The sequence below is a fragment of the Lissotriton vulgaris genome, chromosome 12 (genome assembly GCF_964263255.1).
Source record: "Lissotriton vulgaris chromosome 12, aLisVul1.2, whole genome shotgun sequence".
NCBI classification, from domain to species: domain Eukaryota; kingdom Metazoa; phylum Chordata; class Amphibia; order Caudata; family Salamandridae; genus Lissotriton; species Lissotriton vulgaris.
The window spans coordinates 621187723-621207934 of NC_141700.1; the positions used below are offsets into that span (position 1 = coordinate 621187723).

Genomic DNA, 20212 nt, shown 5'->3' on the forward strand with positions numbered 1-20212 from the left:
GGGTACTGACTAGGTTAGAATGTCACACAATGGTTGAGAATATACCTGGAATGAGCATGTAAAAAAGCTGTGTGATGTGCAATGTGTAGTTAAAAGAAGAAAGTAAGAGATCTGCGAAAGACACAGGCTTCCAGAGAGGAGGGCAAGTGCATATGAATCTACAACAATACATACTACAAAGTGTTTACAGGACAAGTAGCATTTCCATGCATAGAATGTGAGGCTGTAGATGCATATGCTTAGCTTAGACTGTACAGCAGTGTCCTTTGAAGTGGTGGCTAGCGTGTGTATGATGAAAATTATGGGATTGCAGTCCTTAACACTGTCTGGCCGCCCATGTCTTACTGACAGGCTAGGAAATTCACACAGTAATGCTTCATATAGGTGTTTGGTTTTGACCAAGTGGCTGCTATGCAAATATCCACTAATGGGATATTACCTAGAAGGGCCATAGGGATTCCTTTTTTATGACTGGATTGTACTCTGGGTTGGAAAGTAAGAACCCTCTTTCTTGTAAGATAGGTTTGAAGATACTCGACTATCAGTCTAGCTATGCCTGCCTTAGAGATGGGAAATCCTTTCTAAGGCATTGTAAAGTACACAGAGTGTGTCTGATTTACTGAAAGACCTGGTCATATTAACACAGTATATGAGAGCCTTCCTGAAATCCATTATGTGGAGTTCTCTCACTGTAAAGCAAACTAGTTGTGGGAAGAAGACTGGGAGGTCTATGAGGGGGTTAAGGTGGAAGGGTGATACCACCTTCAGGATTAACTTAAGATTTGTTCCAAGGAACATCCTAGTGAAACTGGTAAGCTTCACAACCAGGTACCTTGTGAACCTGGTAGGCTCTTGTAGTGCTAGAGCTTACAGCTCACCAATGCACCAAATTATGTTACGGCCATGATGAAGGCCACCTTCGAGGAGAAAATTGAAGGGGGAAAGCATTAGGTCCAAGGGTGATCCCATGACCCTAGCAAAGACTACATTGCGAAATCACAAAGGAGCATAAGTTACTCTAGGTAGTAGAGTCTTGAGATCCCACACCAAGGCTTTGACAACAAGAATTCTGAAGAGTGATGTATGTCTTCTGTTCTGAATGTAAGCTGTGGTTACGTTTAGGCAAACAGAGGTGTAAGCAAGGTCTGCTTTCTGCAACAGCAAACGGTAGGCAATGATATCCTGGAGAACATGCCTCAGTGGGTCCAGGTTTTTGGAGACACAATGGTGAACAAACCTTTTCCATTTTGCCACATAACAGGCTATTGCTGTAGGTCATCCTTTAAGATGGACATACATTCCTGATGGACGATTGAGGTACCAGAGTACCAGAATTTCAGGTGCCCAATTCCAAGGTTGAGCTGACAAGGAACCAGATGCTCTACAAGACATCGCTTCTGTGTGAGAAGGTTCGGTCCGAGGGAAGAGCCTCTCATGAGGGCTGATGGACATCTCCAGGAGGGTGGAGTAATAAGAGTGTCTGGCCTTGTTGGAGCTATTGGAATGAGGGTTGGTGATCTTTGCCTTGGGTTCTTCACCACAAAGGCAACCAGTGGGAGAGGTGGAAAAGTGTAGGCAAATATCCCTGAACAATGTATCTATAGTGTGTTGCCCATGCGCTGTGGGTTTAGATATCTGCTGGTGAAGTTTGGGCATTATGTGTTTTCTGGGGTGGCGAACAGGTCAATCTGATGTATGAAGGATGTATCTCCCGACCTTTACCGCATTAGGAGGCACGAGTCAGTAGCGGTTTGCTACTGCTTAGCAAGCACCTTTGGGGTCCAGTTGTTATTAGGAACACGCATGACTGTTTGACTTTTTATCAAAGATATTGAATACGGATTTTAGCATACATTGTCACACCCATCATTTCTGGACATTACATTGTGTTTTATCAGGAGTGTTTTGACATTTACCCTGAAGAAGTCCATCTCTTTGGACCAAATGAGTTGGCGGTTCTGCTCATCTACAGAGTTTTTGAATTGATTGAAAAAAATAAAGGAAGTCTTTGAAGAATATCTTTGGACACAGACCTCATAATTCCAGTGTATATGCTCTTTTCGTGGTGCACCATCTGTTTGTGTTTTTGCTAAACTCATGTATGAAGGACCTTGGAGTGGAGTTACCTTTCATGGACTTCTTGATGTGATCTTCTGAGCAAGACTGCAAAGTTGTTGTTCACTACTGGGATATGGGGCACCCTGAGGTGAATTCTGTATTCCACCATTCCAGAGAGCTGTACTCTTCAACCTGTACCAACACTAGAGCTTCCAACTGACCCTCTGCCTGAGACAATAGAAGTGCAAGGCACTCTTGGAGGGGGGCATATGAATCCTCAGCAGCAGAGGTGATGGAGGTTGGCGCCCTTGGCAGACCCTAAATCCGTTTGCTGATGTTGACTGGAGCCCAAAGTCAGCCGGGAGGCCAGAGGATGGCCTTATCCTGAGCTCTGCCCAAGCATGGGATCTTTTATGTGGCCTTATCTTGGAAGGAGGACGCCGAAGGCATACTCAAGGCTCTGGGAATGGTCTTTATGTGAGGGCTGATCTTCAATGCTAGGATGATGTCCTCCATGTGCAGACGGTCAGATTGGCTCCAAAACACAGTCCCGCAGGCTGCTTGACATTTGGGCTGCAAGAAGCCCTGAAAGCATTGCATCTTTTCGTTCTTGAGCTTCGAGGGGGATCTTCCTCTCGAAGCTATCCTCAGTGCTCTGGGTGTTGTTGCACTGCATCCTGCTGGTTGTCCAGCAGTGTTATCTCTGGCCCCAAAGGGTCTTTTTGGAGTTGGAGGCAAATCACAATAGGGAGGAGGCATGGTTGAGTAACAAACACACCTTGGGGTGGTCTACCCATGGGAATTTTTAGTTTTTTGTGGAATATTGGAAAGCCGAATAATCAAGATCTGCTATAAATGGAAACTTTGATTTTATACCAGTTTTTCTAGGTTTCTCAGCCACACGGACCCAAAGCAATCAAATATGTAGGTAGCAGCCATTCTTGTGACTGTGACGGAGAATAATCCCTCCCTTACTTTTTAGTTAAGTTTTATTACATTTACAAAAAATCATGCATTTGATTGACCGCATTAGAGTGCCATATAACCAATCTGGTACAGCTAAGCAACATATTTGTAAACCATCGGGAGTGACTACATTGAAGGTAAGGTTTCAGTACAATTGCAGAGGAAGTTACTATATCACATTAAACATATGTAAGGATAAACTTAAAAACATCTTAACCTTTTACCCGTGTGTGTGTGTGTGTATTTATATGTGTGTGTTAAAAATCTTTGTGGAAAGATTAAGATGGGGAACTTTGGGAGTTGCCTACTAAAATAACAAAAGGAATCATTTTGGAATTAAAGAAAAATTATAGGGAGATTAGGTTGATACATATATAGATTGAACACCCAGAAGGGAGCGCATCATGTCAATTTTTAATACTGTATCCCTAGATTTGAACCCTATATGTACAGGATCTCTCAACTTTCAGCTAAATGCCTATATGTGCAATTTGGAGGCCGTACCATCCAGTTGAGATCTTTTACTGTAACATGGCTTAAAACAGGGCAATCTACAAAATGTTGCCCCCATTGCCCAGGCCATATGGAACGAGACACGTTTTTTTTCTTTTGTCCATACTGCCTCGTAAGAAATGGATTAGAACTCTTTGCAAAAATGTGGGTGCAAAACATTACTGGAAAGTGCTAAGGATTCTAAGGAGAGACATAACCGAACAAATTGTGTTTGTTGTCTCTTGGTACTTAAACTGGGCATTGAACATAAGAATCAGAGCGATGCATACAAATGATTTGTAAACATTAAATAGCAACCTAATGATGTTACCTTTGGATTTCTGAGTATAGGCATAAGGCCCAAGTACTGAGGACGCACCTTCTCTAGTACTAAAAGCACTAACAATACAATGCACTTTGATACGTTTTAACAGATGTAACATTTTTTATGAAAGTTACGTTATGGTTAGCTTCATTTAGATCACCTAAATATATGTTAAAGAAGTACACAAAAAAACACAATTAAACTGCAGTTATGGTTACAAAACAACAAAAACACAGAAATTAGTCTAGTAAAGTAACCATAACATGTGCCCCATCATGCACTGTTTATGACTGTACACATTACATAATGACAAGTTAAATGACACATTGATGACATCCTAAATGATATCAGTGATGACATTAATGAAGATAGCATCCAGAGGTACCAGATTTTTGCTGTGCGTAGCGGCAAGATCAGACCCTGTGCATAACCCTCGGTGGGGGACCAACCCACAATGTGCATGGTCTTTGACCATGCGCAGAGAGGGCGGGGAGTTGAGACAGGGCCTGGCTCTATGGAAATTCCACTTTTGTGCATGGCCTTCATTAGTGCGCTTAGGAAGCTAGTTGAAGGGTTTGACATACAGCTGGGCATTCAGCACAACCATCCACCGGTGGTAACCACTACTGGACACAGCTGTTTTACAAAGTAGCAAGGGTTGGAAAAAGGGCCCTAACCCTCCATGAGTTGCAATTCCAGATATGCACAACCTTCATCTGTCCACAGCAGGGGTAGCCACATTGGATGACCTACGGCCAGGCCATGCTTCCAATTCCAATGCACACAAAGCCACCGGAGGCTTACAGCCAAACTGCATTAAACTACATGTTCCAGTGTGCACTGCGCAAGGGAAATAACTGAAAGGCACACCTGAGGCTGTTTAAAAAGGATAAAAAAACGAAAGGAACTGTGGTTGCAGAGTAATGGTGGTGCAGGCAAACATGCTTCTGAAGAAAGAGCTTGTAAGCTCTGAAACGCGTTAGGCAGCAGGACAGGAGAGATCGGAGAAGTAATGCCTGTTCTCTTGAATTAAAGGATTCTGTGAATCACCAGCTGGAGCAGTGCGTGTCCATTTGCAGGGGCAATTTTTGGTGAACATATATATATATGGGCACCTTTGCCCGAAACGCGTCGCTGGTTCTGTGGGATTTATTAAATAAATAACATCTTGCTGACTTTTGCTGGTCCGTCCCTCATTCTGCTGGTGTGGAAGCGGTGTCTGCGAGCGCAGAGCATGCTGAGGAGGAGCCTTGTTTCTATATATATATATATATATATATATATATATATATATATATATATATATATACACATATATACATACATATATATGTACACACACACACATATATATACACACACACATATATATAAATGCACATACATACACACATATATACATACTCATACACACATATAATACACATACACACAAATACATACATACACACATACATACATACACACATACATAAATACATACATACATACACACATACATAAATACATACATACATACATACATACATACACATATAAATAAATACATACGTACACATATACATATAGAAAACCACTCCTGCTGCGAGGAAGAAGAGGCACGTACACGAGGCGTGTGTGGATTAGGCTATTTATTATTTTTCAGGTCACCCACGACCCTGCAGGAAAGGAGAGACGCGTTTCGCCTGCGCAGCAGGCTTTGTCAATCTCATATACATATATATATATATATTTTTTTTATTTCACAGAAAAAAAACAAAGGCTACAGGGACGTCATAGTTAGGCTCAAGTTTCACTCAGACAAAACCAGTGAAATTCAGCCGTTATAGCCAACTATAAGTCACGTCCCTGCAATCCACTGCTTATGACCTCACATATTACCTAACTCATTACATGTGGCGATGGCTACTGGTTATTTATAGTTAGGTCAATGTTTCCATTGAAAAAAAATTTTTTAGTTTGCTAATAGCTTTAGAGAGTGCAATTTAATAAATCGGCACAAAATATTCAACCAAATAAAAAAAATAACTCTCATCCACCTTAGCTCCTTTCTGTAAGGTTTCATGGCGATCTGACAAGTGGGGCTGGAGGTAAAAGAGGGGTTCCCACATTGTGTTTTCCCATTGATTTTTCCATGGGAATATTGAACAGTGATGCTTCAAAACCTGCTTAACAGAAATTAACCAAATTTGGCGGAAAGCTAGACCTTGGCCCAGAAATTATGTTTCCTGTGGTTTGGGGGCTATGAGATGGGCCATCAATAGAAAAACTCCTCTGTTCAATCAGAAATTCTGCAACTTGTATAGAGTACCCCATTTAACATATTGTAATGCTACATGTAATAGTGAATATTCCTTAATGAGATGTAGAAGGAGAAAGCATTACAGTAAAATCATTTCTAATGAGACTTTTAGACTTTGTCTCAATTAAAACTAAATCTCTAATGGGGTTGTATGTCACTACAAGATGGCAATTACAATGGAAGTCACTAAAAACTAGCCACAACATCTGGAGCCAATACATTGGGAGTACCATTACTTTTCATTTATAAAGATTTAAATGTTTTAAAATACATATATAAATACATACGTATGAGAGGCTGTATGGGTGAGTGGGTGGGTGTTTGAATGACTGTATAGGTGAATATGTAGATGTGTGAGTAGCTATATGGATGTGTGAGTGGCTGTATGGGTGAGTGTCTGGTTGTATGGGTAGCTGTGTGGTTGTGTGAGTGGCTCTATAGATGAGTCAGTGATTCTGAGTATTTGTAAGGGTCTGTGAATGGTTGTGAGGGTGTGTGAGTGGGTGTATGAGAGGTTGTATAGGGGTGTGAGTGGTTCTGTTATGTCATGAGTGATGTCACTGCCAGGGCTCACTATTTGACAAAAACCTCACTATTAATGGAGCCATATTTGAGAATAGTAACTAAGCCTTTTCACTGCTGGCTCCTGACCAGGTTCCGCTTTAATCTAATCCATTTCTCGCTTGGTAATTTTACGAGCTGGTGCAAACCTGAGGATTTAGGCACATGTCAGTGTGATAATTTCTCCCCACAAGATATGCTGCATTTTATGATGTTTTGCGATTATTATAGTAATATTCGTAGGAGGTTCCTGGTCCCCCTTTTGAGGGATAGGGGATTCCTACAAGTTAGACCAGCATTGTTCCAGATGCTGAATAATTCTTGGGACATTTTTAATGTTGCTAATTTTTTAGTTGCTGCAGTCCGACTTAGGAAAAAGAGACTCCCTACGCTATCTGTTGTATGAAATTCCAATTCTTTTTTAATTTCTATGCAATTTTATCAAATTTGTTTGCTGATGAATATTATATGGGCTGCTGATGCTTTTTATGCTTAATTTTATCATTGCTCATATGTATTGTCAGATAAAATGCACTGGTTTTTATGGACCCTTTTGTATTGTACTTTTGTGATTTTAATTAATCGAATAAAGTGGTTATGTCTGTCTGTCACGTACCATGTCAGGAGTGATGTAAAAGGTCATGTCATAAGCAGTGCATTGTGGGCGTGTCAGATATGGTTAGCTCTGATAACTAACTGCTGAATGACACTGGTTTTGCATGATGAAACCTAAGTCCAACTATAATGTCCCTGTAACCTATGTTATTTTCCGTGAATTTCTACAGGTATTTTTTAATTTTAAATCCGAACTGTAATCGGTCACCTTTGAGAGTGAGTGAGTGTGTGTGTGTGTGTGTGTGGGTGTGTGTGTGTGTGTGTGTGTGTGTGGGTGTGTGTGTGTGTGTGTGTGTGTGTGGGTGTGTGTGTGTGTGTGTGTGTGTGTGTGGGTGTGTGTGTGTGTGTCTTTGAGTGGGTGTGTAAGTTCCTGTGTGAGTGGGTGTATGAGTACCTGTGTGAATGAGTATATGAGTACCTGTGTGAGTGAGTATATAAGTTCATGTTTGTGTTTTTGAGTGGGTGGGTGCACGAGTGCCTGTGTGGCTCTGTGAGTGGGTGTGTGAGTGCCTCTGGGGGTCTGTGTACTAGTGTCTTTGTGGATCTGAGTGGGTCTGAAAGTATCTGTGTATATCGGTGAGTGGTGCATACTTAAGGGAATTTAAAAGGGAGAATCATGGACTCTGCTATCACCAGGAGACAATGAGAAAGAAATCACTGGTGAGAGTCACACCAGATCCGATTGCCCTCCTACAGATCAACGATGCAGTCACCTCCAATAAGGATTTCAGATAATGTTTCAACATGAAACACACTTAATAGGTTACTTTGTGCTTTACTGAAGTGGAGCTTCCACTAGGACACATGCTATGTCTATATTTATAGGCACTACCTATTTTTTTTGTGCGTCTTGTCTCCCTCCTTTTATTATAGATGGGCATCAATCGTTTCTCCAATGCAACTAGTTAGAAAGAAGTGTCTTTACCACAGGATCTTGTTCTCTTTCCATATGCTCCTACCTAAAGTCCTTCCTCTCTTTCACGCAGATTTCAGTAGGGCAAAGATGGTTGCTTCCAACCACCTCCACTGTCAGCAAAGGCAGTGGGTCAGTACACTTTAATCAAGACACCTGCTCCAAGATATCTGCTTTCTGGTCTCCTCTTACTACAGCTTTTACTTCAGTACCAGCCCTGGGACTACTCTTGACTTCATGGCAGATTCCCATAAACTGCATGTAGAGAGACAAACAACTGCAGTGTATGGCTTCAGTGAAGATCCACTACTGGGGCTCCAATGATCGCTCTAGTGTCTCTAGTCTGACACCTACACTTTATCTCAGTCTCCGCTTTATGTTCCCATCAAAGTTTCATTTGGGTCTGGATACCTCTTTTATAGGAAGTAAGGGGGGGTAGCATCATTTTTTTGTTTATTGGAGCCTTGTGGATTTAGTTGTTATTGCGCTGCCATCTTCCTCCCACATCATAGCAAGCTACCACAGCAGTCATTGTGATACACGGGCAATGTTTCTTTATTGTTTACATCGTGATTTGTCCATTTGATAATCCTTGAAAGTCTTGGCTCAAATGTTACCTTGATTTCTTATGCATAAGACAAAGGTAAGCATAAAATGAAACCAATCAAGTGCAAAATGGAAACGGAATGAGTGATCACTGGTAACAAAGTTACTGAAAAATATTCAAAGAAAAAAGGAACCAATGCATTATGAAAATAGGCAACGGAGAATGTGTCAGGCAAAGTCACAAAAATATCGTTAAATCTAGTCCGCCTTACTTAAGAGTCCATATTTTAAAAATCCGAAATGCCTCTAGTTTAACTTTATATTTCAAGACATTTCTAAAACATTTAATTGATCAAGCTAGCGTTTCAGTCATAAAAAAGGAGTGCTAAGAACAGTTTAATTGGAAACAGCTGCAGTAAATATGGTGGGACTATCTGAAGCATATAAATCAAAGATGCAGCTTACTTTGTAGTCTGGTTCTGTGGTCAACTCCATTGGATCAGCATCTTCACTTTTAACAATAATCGTCTGTATAAGTGGAGCGGTCAAGGCACTAGAATGAGTATTGCTGGATTCCATGTTGCAGCTTGTAGCATTGATTGCTGAAGATGCAAAATTAAATCAAAGAAAATGTAAACGTTCCGGCAAGTAAGCACTAAAGCATTCTGGCAGACATGCTTCATAATTCAGGTTCCCCATTACATCACATCTAATCAAATGTAACATATCATCAGTATGAAATAACAGTACGACAGCATTAAGGATAATAGATAAAACGTTATGTTTCTATAACAAGGGTTGTCTTGTATGTGTAGCCATACACACTCACTTGAATTACCAGAGTTTATAAATGTTCTTTGTTCCCTTTCAGAAAAGAAGCTGGAGTAAGGGCAATTACACTCGAGGGAGGGTGCTTTACAATGACACACGTGATAATACAGAAGATCTAGGACAACCAAATAGTTAAATAACCATTGTCGGCAGTGCAACTGTATTGGTCACCAGTAAGCAGAATTCTAAAAATATCAACTCCCTTAACATCATGGCCACCAAAGAGGACAAATGTGCATCATGGTCTGCGATATTTAAATTATTTTTTTTCTTTATTAATGGTCTGCGATGGTTACCAGGAATTGCAATGGCCAGATTCCAAGCCCTTACAAATCGCACGAGGAAATAGGTGTCAAAGTGGCATTCCCCCATAAAACAACGCAGACTTCTCCTTTGCAAGCGCTCCAGCAATTACGCAACAGTTAATTCTGAAATACTTGTGAGGGTAGGTGGTAACAAAGGAAGCTCTGACAGTTATCACTCTGTCAACACTTTGCATCCAGAAGACCAGCAAATGGTCCTATGGAAAGCTGCATGCACCCCTAAAGTGCCCTTTGATCTTATCTCCATAGCTCTGATTCAAGAAAGTCACTCCCTCATCATGGAGATGTGGGAAAAAGGGGGAAGGGAAAGTGGTGGCATGGAAAAACAAATTACTCCTTACTAAACTGTCAAGCAGAATACCTCCAATCCCCTTCCGACCATATGTATCCCCATATATATACACATCACTACACATCACGCAGCGTTATATATAAATTAAAAGGCGATGTTGTTTTAATCCTGCAGAGATATTCTCACCTTTTTATTGACCGGAAAACTCAATCAGATTTAGGCTGCGTAAAGAAAAAGTCTTCATCTCCCAAACCATAGGCATCCTGGCAGGACACCACAGAGAAGCCATAAACGTGCTTGATGGCAGGTAATGCTTTGCTGTCCAGAACCCCTCTCTCCTTTTTTGGATTTGCCGACTCAAAATAAGGAAACAAGCATCTAACAGCCACTGAAGTATGCAGCAGCAGTAGTTCTGTCTGAAAGGGTTCTTCCAGCTCAACTATAACAGCCCCAGCACCTGAGGTCCTAGGCCCGGTCCTCTAGTATGAATCCTTGATGAATGGCCTGTGTTGCACCACCAGCTGTAGTTCTGAGCCTGACCCAGAAACTCGTCTCTCAGAAAGAAATGCACCAGGGCTTTCAAATCGTATCCCTCAAAACGGGAAGGAACCCTTAAAACTCAGATTTTGTATGCCCTAATAATATGGTGAGAGACTTTGGACAAATAAATTAGCCTCAGTCACACACAACAAATGTAAAGAATGTTTAGAGACTTCAATGAGCGCCTTAAATGCGTTCCAGTAGAAGAGGTTCTGCTAATGGTGGAAGGAACAGTCTCAGAACCCTATTTGCTTCCAGAAAAATGTCATCTTGCCATACTTGCTTCACCAAACAAGGGCTAGGTTGCAGTTTGCTTCGGTAAAAGTTCACCTTGCAGCTATAGCATAATATAGGAAGGATTGTCACTAACTACCATTTTTCAATGTGCCAGTTATTAGTTTTTCTTCCTATCTGGAGACCTTTATGAAAATTGTTGTCTCGTCCATTTGAGTCAATACACAAGGCTTCATTGAAGTATCTCTTGCAGAACAGACTTTTTAATTGCTAGCACTTCAGCATATAGAATTAGTGAGCTGTTGGGCTTTTCAGCATTTGAAAACTATGCAGAGTAACACACCAACAAGATAATATGAGAACCTATCAATCATTGCTTTACTTATCTACTTTAGCAAACCTGCCTCACTGTCAGAACGCTCCCATTCTATGGATGTTAGGAGATGTTTGCAGTTTTTGCAGAAATGTAGAAATGATTAGTACCTTTAGGAAATCTAACAAACGTTTGTATGGTTGACACCTCCATATTTCTAGCTCCAACAATTTTGAGCTCAGTCCACAGATCTGGCAAAGTCACCTCAAAGCAGAGTGGTGACTCAAAACTGATTGAATCTACTTGAAGTTTTGCCCGTTCACGAAGGAGTGTGGTCTAGCATACTATCAAAGTCTTCGGACATGAGATACTATCCTGTGTCAACTCAGTTGCTGCTGGAGTACCCTTTAGATGCCCATAATGACCCTCTGCTTGGCCAAGAATTTGATACTCATGCAGGTTCTTTTCCTCCATCTTATCAGAGGAGAGCAATGGAGTTTCGAAAAAGAATTCAACTGAGAAAGACTTCACTTTGCTGGCATAAGGAGCATGTATTTGAGACCAATGGCTCAGAGCTTCTGCTCAACATGGTTAAATGGTTTATGTTGTTGCTGTACTTGTTTAGCACAATCTGGGTCATTATTTTAAGGGAGTCAAAGGAGACCGCATACAACTCCCTGGCTACTTTCAGGATCATGTCTTGGTCGTTACAGTTGAGGTAACAGGCTATAAGCAGCCATGCTGAAGTTCCGGACAGAGGCTAAGGGCCAAGGGCGCTATTGGCTCTTTCCACCAAAAAGCAAGAAGAATCTCTAGCCTCTGGTATGGTCCGCCTAAGCCATTGTTCTAAGACATCTCCAGCCTATAACCATCTGGCTGCCTTGGCAAAGAACACATACTGTGGGTTGCTGCAATAGGCCTTACAGGTCTTTAGCTCAGCTTATCACTTCTTTTAAAGTGGATACCAGTTCATCCGAACCCAGTGGCGGAAAAAAACAATCTAAGGATGGAGCCGATGCCATGCGCACTATCGTCCAAGGGAGGAGTCACCTATCTCGTGACTACAAAGACTTCTTCCAAGACGACAACAACATGCAATCATCCGAGCCCAACACCAGGTGGCGATCTAATGCTAAGTGTAGAATCTGCAGCTCATATGCCTCGAACATATGTTTTGCAGAATGGCCCATCTCCATATGCTTTGCACTAGATGAGACAGCTGCAGAAATGTGTTCCTCCTTGTTTCTGTATATAATACACTGCTGTCATATTGTCAGTGCGGACCAGGACAGTCTTGTTGAGGAGATGTGCTTGAAATGACTTTAATTCTAGAAATATTAGTAGTAATTCTAGGTGATTGATGTGGAGCACTTTTTGTTGAGTGGTCCACCTGCCCTGAATTGTGTGGTTTAGGAGATGGGCTCCCCAGCCGATGAGTGATGCGTCCGCTGTTAGCACTATCTGTGGAACTGGCCCTAGGAACGGCCGCCCTCTGGAAAGGTTTTGTGTGTTCCACCACTGCAGAGAGTGATGTGTGCGGCTGTCCACCAGTTGACCTTGAGCCTAGTTTCACTGACGTGCTAAGCATTCATGTAAAGGGCACATTTGAAGTCTTGCATGAGGTACGATAAAAATGCAAGATGTCATCATTCCAATGAGCTGCATAAATATTCGAGCTGGGAGGGAGTGTTGTGGTTGACATTTTTTGTTGAGGATTTGCATACTGGCTATCCTGGCTGAATTGGGGAATGCTAGAGCTTTGGAAGTGTCTATTGTGGCCCCTAGATACTGATGTAGGTAGGAGGGCTGTAGATGCAACTTGGTTTGGTTTCTTGTGAACCCCAAGTGGTGTAGCAGCTGAATTGTTTGGTAAGTGTGTCGAAGACACTGGTGGTATGAATTGGCTTTTATCAGCCAGTCGTCCAGGTATGGAAACACATGCATCTTCTGTCTTCGCAAGTGTGCGGCTACTACCGCAAGACATATTTTGTGAAGACCCTGGGTGCTGTGGTCACTCCGAATGGGAGGACTTTGAACTGATAGTGTTGGCTGTCCACTGTAAACCTTGGGTATTTCCTGTGAGCAGGGTGTATGGGAATATGGAAGTAGGCGTCCTTGAGATCTAATGTGGCAAGGAAGTTGCCTTGTTGAAGCAGTGGAAGGACTAGTTGAAGGGTGATTATGTGAAAGTGATCTGACTGCATGTAGAAATTGAGAGGTCTGAGGTCCAGTATTGGTCTGACAGTACCGTCCTATTTGGGGATTGGAAAATACAGGGAGTAAACCCCTGTATCTTGATGCTCTAGGGGAACTGGTTCTAGTGCATGCTTTTGAAGCAGGGAGAGAACTTCCCGTTTGAGTAGCGTTAGATGTTCCGTGGACATTGGACGCTGTTTGGGCGGTATGTTGGGGGAGTTACAGTAAGTTCCATGCAGTAACCATACTGGATAATTTGTCTAACCCAACTGTCTATAGTGATGGAATTCCAGAAAGGTAGGAACTGTGAGAGTCTTCCTTCGACCGGAGTGGAATGGTCTGGAGGGAGTGGAGGGAAGTTACTGTTTGTTAGTGGGGGAGGCGTGAGTGTTGTTAACTCGGCCTCTCCCTTTGTTTTTTTTTTTTGTTTTTTTTTTTAAAACCTTTATTTACAAATGCACAATACACAGCGTCTGCCTACAACCCCGCAGGGCCGGCCGCTATGACCAAAAACTGGATGAGCAAGAAGTGCAATACGAGGCAGTACGTTGCTGAAGCAATCTTTCACATCAACATTATCGGCAAGAGCGTAATATCACACCAATAGGATAAGAAAGGTTTAATTTTATGTTTTTGTCGAAATGAACACAAACAAACAAACACATGGTATCATAGTGGCAAGGGTTGCTGGAGGTGGGAGGGGGGGAATGGATGTAGGAGAAAAAACGAGGGTGAGGGGGGGGTGGCGCGCATAAGAGAGCAAAGCATGTGGTAAGTGGAGGAGAGGAACGTAAATCACGGAGAGGAGGGGAGAGGGACTTCGTAGTCAAGTGGAGGAGAACAGATGTCTCCACGGTAAGTATTCCAGGGAGCCCAAACTCTGGACCACTTCCCTGGGCGCCCCCGGGCTTCATATACCGTCTTCTCTCGAAACATGGACCAGTCCATGTTCTCTTTCCAGGCACCGAGCACTGGCGGTCTCGGGGAGCCCCAGAGCTGTGCGATATCCCTCTTCGCAATCATATTGCCTAGGGTGACCCAAAGTGTCTGGGCAGCAGTGCAGTCAGTAGGTTCCCACACATTCAACAGACAACGACGCGCCTCAGGAAGCAATGGGACCCCCGTGACACGACTCATAACATCATGCACCCTCGACCAATACGCTACAATCACTGGACATTCCCACAAAACATGAATAAAAGTACCATCCATCCCACACCCACGCCTACAGCGTCCGTCAGCAACCAGACCCATTCGCACCAGACGCGTTCCAGTAAGATACACGCGATGAAGGATTTTCAATTGGACAAAGCGAAGTCGTGCCGGAATAGCCACCTCCTTAGGGGAGGACACAGCGGACTGCCAGTCCTCGTCGTCCAATTCAAGTCCGTCAGCAGTCCAGGCAGCCCGGAGCTTCTCGAGCTGGTCAGCTCTGTTATGAATGAGCTTCTTATAAATTAAGGAGATGGTACTGTCTGGGACATGGCCATCTAGAACTCGATCCTCCAGAGGGGAGGACTGCGGAACGTCCGTACCGGAGGGGAAGACCGAAGACAAGGCATGTCTCACCTGCATATACCGGAAGTGCTCCCTATCATCGAGCCGGTATTCCAGCTTTAGTGATTCAAAGGACTTAACCGCGCCACGTGTCCAAAGGTCTCCCACAGTACTAATCCCGATCATGTCCCATTTCTCAAACCCTTTCGTCTTCCACAGGTTGCCCAGTCGCTCCGAGTCATACAGTGGCGTCATACGTGTCAGTCTACCACCCCAGCCCGTGGCCACCGTAGCATCTCGCCATGCCCGCACTGCACATTTCGTTGGGCCCGTAAGGAGTCGAAAGGGTGCCTTAGAGTATAGCGCCCTATTAAAGTTGCCGCCGGGCAACAACAGTTTATCTAAAGCAAAGGCAGGGGCTGGCTCCGGAGAATATGTCGCATGGTTGATGGCGCTCAGGTGCGAGGCCCAGTAGTACCGTCTAATATCCGGCAGCGCAATACCTCCGTCGTACCAGGAGAGCGTGAGCTTAGATAAGGCAATGCGGGCACGGCCATCCCAGATAAGTTGCCGCTGTAAACTTTCGACTTCATGGAAATAGCGGGCAGGAACGGGGTCAAAGAAGTTCTGCAGGGCATAGAGGAAGCGGGGAAGCGACATCATCTTAAAGAGCGCCGCCCGGCCCAATGGAGATAAGGGCAGATCGCGCCATCGCCGAACATCCTGCTTCAGTCTGCGGAGCGGAGCATACAAGTTCCGCTCATAGCGGACCGAGGAGATCATGGATACATGGACCCCCAGATACTTAAAACCGTCAGTCGCTACCAGAATGGGAAATCTACGGGGGAGCGGCGGTAAAGTACCAGCTATGGCGTAGACACAGGACTTGGTCCAGTTAATGACCAGTCCCGAGTTCTTACCGAAGGACGTGAGGACGTCGAAGAGGACATTGAGTGACTTCTGAGGGGAAGTAAGATAAAGGAGGATGTCATCCGCATACAAGGAGACACGGTCCTCGAAGTCAGGGGACCATCGGATCCCTTTGATCGAGGGTTCCCACCGGAGCCACGCGGCAAGAGGTTCGAGTGCCAAAGCGAACAAAAGCGGAGAAAGGGGACATCCTTGTCGTGTGCCGCGGCCCAAAGGAAAGGGGTCTGAGCACCTCCCATTCACAGCAACCTGAGCTAGCGGCTGTTCATAAAGAAGCTTGACCCATGCGATGAAGTTGGGGCCAAAGCCAAATTTGGCGAGGGCTGCCCATAGGTAGGGCCATTCAATGGTGTCAAATGCCATCGTGGCGTCAAGGGAGGCGATCACTGCTGGCTCGGCGAGAATAGAAGCTCTCGCGAGGACACTGTGGAGCCTACGCAAATTAAGAGCAGTGTTCCTGTGAGGGATGAAACCGGATTGATCCGGATGGATCAAATCACAAATGACCGCAAGCATCCGATTGGCCAGCACCTTAGCAAGGATTTTGGGTTCCGCATTAAGGAGGGAGATGGGGCGGTACGAGGCACAACGGTCACGAGGTTTGCCATCCTTATAAATGACCACTATGGTAGCAAGGCGCTGCTCAAGGGGGAGGCATCCGGCCTCAACCGCCTCGAGAAACATGCGACGCAGGTGGGCGGCCATCTTGTCGGGACAAAGTTTATAGAGTTCAATGGGGAGTCCGTTAGGTCCCATTGCCTTACCCGAGCGAAGGGAACGGATTGCGAGGGCAATCTCGTCGACAGTAAAGGGGGCTTCCAGAGCGAGGCAGTCCGCCTCAGACACAGTAGGCAGAGCAATGTCACGCAGGAGGAACCTGGAGTCGGCCTCATCTCGATCACTAACAGGCGTATAAACCATACGAAAGTGGTCAACAAAGCACTCAACAACCTCACCCGGATCCGAGACAATCACACCAGAATCACGAACAATGGAGGGAACAACACGACTCGCACGCTCAGTCTTGTCCAGCCACGCAAGAAGCTTGCTAGCCTTGTCACCCACATCATACAGTCGACCAAGTTGATTTGACCGCATCAATTTAGCAGCATCCGTGACACAGGCCTTATAATCTGCTTGTTTCAATTCCAATTCATGCAACAGTGCAGGCGTGTCATTCCCACCCAACTCACTTTCAAGCGCAGTGATTTCAGTTTCAAGAGCCACAACAGCCTCCCTCTTGACCCTACGCTCAGTGGCAATGAGTGACAGGGCGGAACCCCGAATAACCGTCTTGAAGGCCTCCCAGAGAACAGTGGGGGAAGTGACGGAGCCCAGATTCTCAGAAAAATAGCAATCTATTGCCTTAATCAGGTCTGAACGGAGCCGGGGGTTTTTAAGATGCCAGGGAGGGAGCGGGGGAACTCTGTTACCATGCAAACCACCCACAGAAATCGTGATCAGCAGGGGGGAGTGGTCCGAGATACCCCGGGGGAGATGTCGAATCTCACGAACAGTGGACAAAGTGGAGGCTAACATAAGAAAGTAATCAATACGGGAGAGGCTGCCGTGCGCGCCAGAGTGAAAAGTGTATTGTTGGAGCGCGGGATGTAGTGAGCGCCAGACATCTACTAAGCCAAAGGTGTCAGCCATTTCACTGAGCCACATCTGGGACTGTGGCAATACTCTAGGGGGCAGTCGGTCGCAGTCGCCGGACATAACAGAATTAAAGTCCCCGCCCAAGACCAACAAGCCGTCTGGCAGCCCAAGAAGAGTCCTGCCTAAATCAGCATAAGTGGTAGCCTGCAGTCCCGGGGGGATATAGACAACAACAAACACGACCTGTTTACCCTCCCACCTCCCCGAAACAGCAGCATACCGCCCACGCCCATCAAGGATAACATCATCAATAGCAAGAGCAAGGGAAGACTTCACCATAATACCCACACCCCGGGAACCCGAGGTGAAACCCGCATGTGCAACCAGTCGATAACCCCGGCGGTCTAAGGCCTTGCAAGCATTGCCAATCAAGTGGGTCTCCTGAAGGAACACAACATCAGGGGCGTGGCGCCTCAAAAATTGCAGTACAATGCCCCGCTTAATCCTGTCACCCAAACCATTTACGTTCCAAGAAAGAATCCGCATTTCACCCCCCCCCCATTACGGCAAAAACATTCCACACCCACCCCCCAGCAAAACCCACTATAAATCATTGCAAGATATGAATTACCATGAAACAAAGAACAGAACAAATCGAACGAGACACAAACCAGTCCCCAAACACCAACCCCAGAACCCAAACCCGTTACAACACCCCCCTCCCTGCACCCCTGCTGACTAAAAAGCCACCCCCAACTGCAGTGTGCCTGTCGCCCGATACTTCTACACAAAGAACCCCCCCGAGGAGGAAGGGAGAAATCACCCGTTACCACACCGCCACGGGCAGAGTCATTAGGGAATAAGTCAATATGTACAGTACGTTGCATAGTCTCAATCGGAACCTCCAGGGCATCTGTTACTCCTGGGTCGCTGCACCACCTTCCGCACCACCAGGGCCTCCGCTCCCAAAGTCATCTGCCGGCAACGAGTCCAACCAGTCGGCTGCACGTTCAGGTTGATCAAAGAAATAGGCACGTTCCCGATATTCAATCCGGAGCCGGGCCGGAAACAGCATGGCATATTTCAGTCCCCGGTCCCTTAGGCGACGCTTCACTCCGAGGAAACCTGATCTTTGCCGCTGCACTTGAGGAGTGAAGTCGGGATATATGGAGACAGAGTTATTGTCATACTTCAGGGGACCATGTTTACGGGCGGCCTGGAGGATAGCATCCCTGTCCCGGTAATGAAAAAGCTTGGCGATGATAGGCCTCGGCGGGTTCCCCGGCTTCACTTGACCTCCGGGGAAACGATAGGCGCGCTCCACGGCAAAGAACTTACTAAGTCCTGCCGGAGCCAGTTGGGCGACTATTAGTTCCTCAACCAGAAGATCGGTCGCTACCGAACCATCGCCTTCCGGAACTCCGACAAGGCGTATGTTGTTCCGCCTGGCCCTGTTATCATAGTCCTCCATACGCCTGAGCAGTAAGTCGTGCGATGCGCGCAGATTGCCAATTTCGGATTGCGCCTCAGCCATGTCGTTCACCAGGCTCGATGTTTTAAGATCCAGAGCCTTCACCCGCTCATTTGTTTTGGCCAGGTCGGCTCGAATCAGAGTTACATCCACCGCCACCGTGTCTATTTTGGTCACTACGGCCTCAAATTGTTGGCCCATGTCGGCCTTGAGTCCAGTGATGGCAGCCATTAGGTCTTGGAGCGACACTTCCAACGTAGATGGTGTGTCCGTTTGAAGTCCTTCAGCACCCATGCATACGGCCCCGGGGGAGCCTCTCGGCTGGGTATAGCGTTCGATCATGTTCGTCTGGATCGATCCCCCCCGAGTCGCAGCCTTCCGGCGTCTTTCGGCCTCCGCTTTCGTCGCCATCTCGCATTCAGAGTTGACCGGTTAGCCAGAGGAGGTGACGAGCAGGTAGAAAAGTCTCGAAACTCCGATACGCCAGTGAGACAGAGGTGTAGCGGCCTCCTCGCCAGTCCAACGGAGGATCATGCAGATCAAGAGAGCAGCAGGCGAGGCAGAGTAGGAGGAGACAGGAACAAAGGGAAAGAAACCGAAAGTGAAAGCAATACACCTCCGGCGGGCCAGATGCCAGGCAGCCGTTGTTGTTCAATTACAGGTCGGCCACAGTGGGCAGCCAAGTCCCCGGTCGCGCCCGCGGGCAGGCCAGAAAGTTCCAAGTTGCAGAAAAATGGTCTCCAAGGTCCGATTTCGACCGGAAAAGGATCAATAGCATCAGCGATGATAGCGCTGCAAAAGCCCGTCAAAATGACCAGGATAGGTAAAGGATAGATAAAGAAGGACGGCGCGGGTCTCGGGAGCTCTCTGCTCACGCGACCATCTTGGATGCCCGCGTAGCTCCTCCTTCGGCCTCTCCCTTTGTTGTTATTTCCCCTGTACCCACCTCTGAAGTATCACTTGTTTGAGTGGGGCTTTTATAGGAGGAAGCAGTATCTGTGCTGATGTTTTTGGATGTGCCTCTATAAAAGAAGCTGCGAAAGGAGCCTTATGTAGATGGAGACTGTAATGCTCCCTTGGATTTTGGTGCCTCAGTGTCTTTTTTCATTTTCTCTAAGGCTGTGTCAACAGCTGGGCCAAAATGATGTTCCTGATTGAACGGCTGATTCAGGATAGTTCTGCACCTTCCTGTTTGAACCCAGAAATGC

At 45.5% G+C, this 20212-nt stretch overlaps 1 protein-coding gene across 4 annotated transcripts in view; it reads right to left on the bottom strand.

Annotated features, from left to right (window-relative positions):
* NFAT5 (nuclear factor of activated T cells 5) overlaps window positions 1–20212 on the bottom strand; it is a 956760-nt gene that overhangs the window by 98253 nt on the left and 838295 nt on the right. For all 4 annotated transcript variants that reach the window (XM_086945726.1, XM_086945727.1, XM_086945728.1 and 1 more), the window contains one exon: window positions 9244–9380. In XM_086945726.1, the coding sequence (XP_086801852.1) occupies window positions 9244–9380 (137 nt within the window). The remainder of the gene's footprint in view (window positions 1–9243; window positions 9381–20212) is intronic.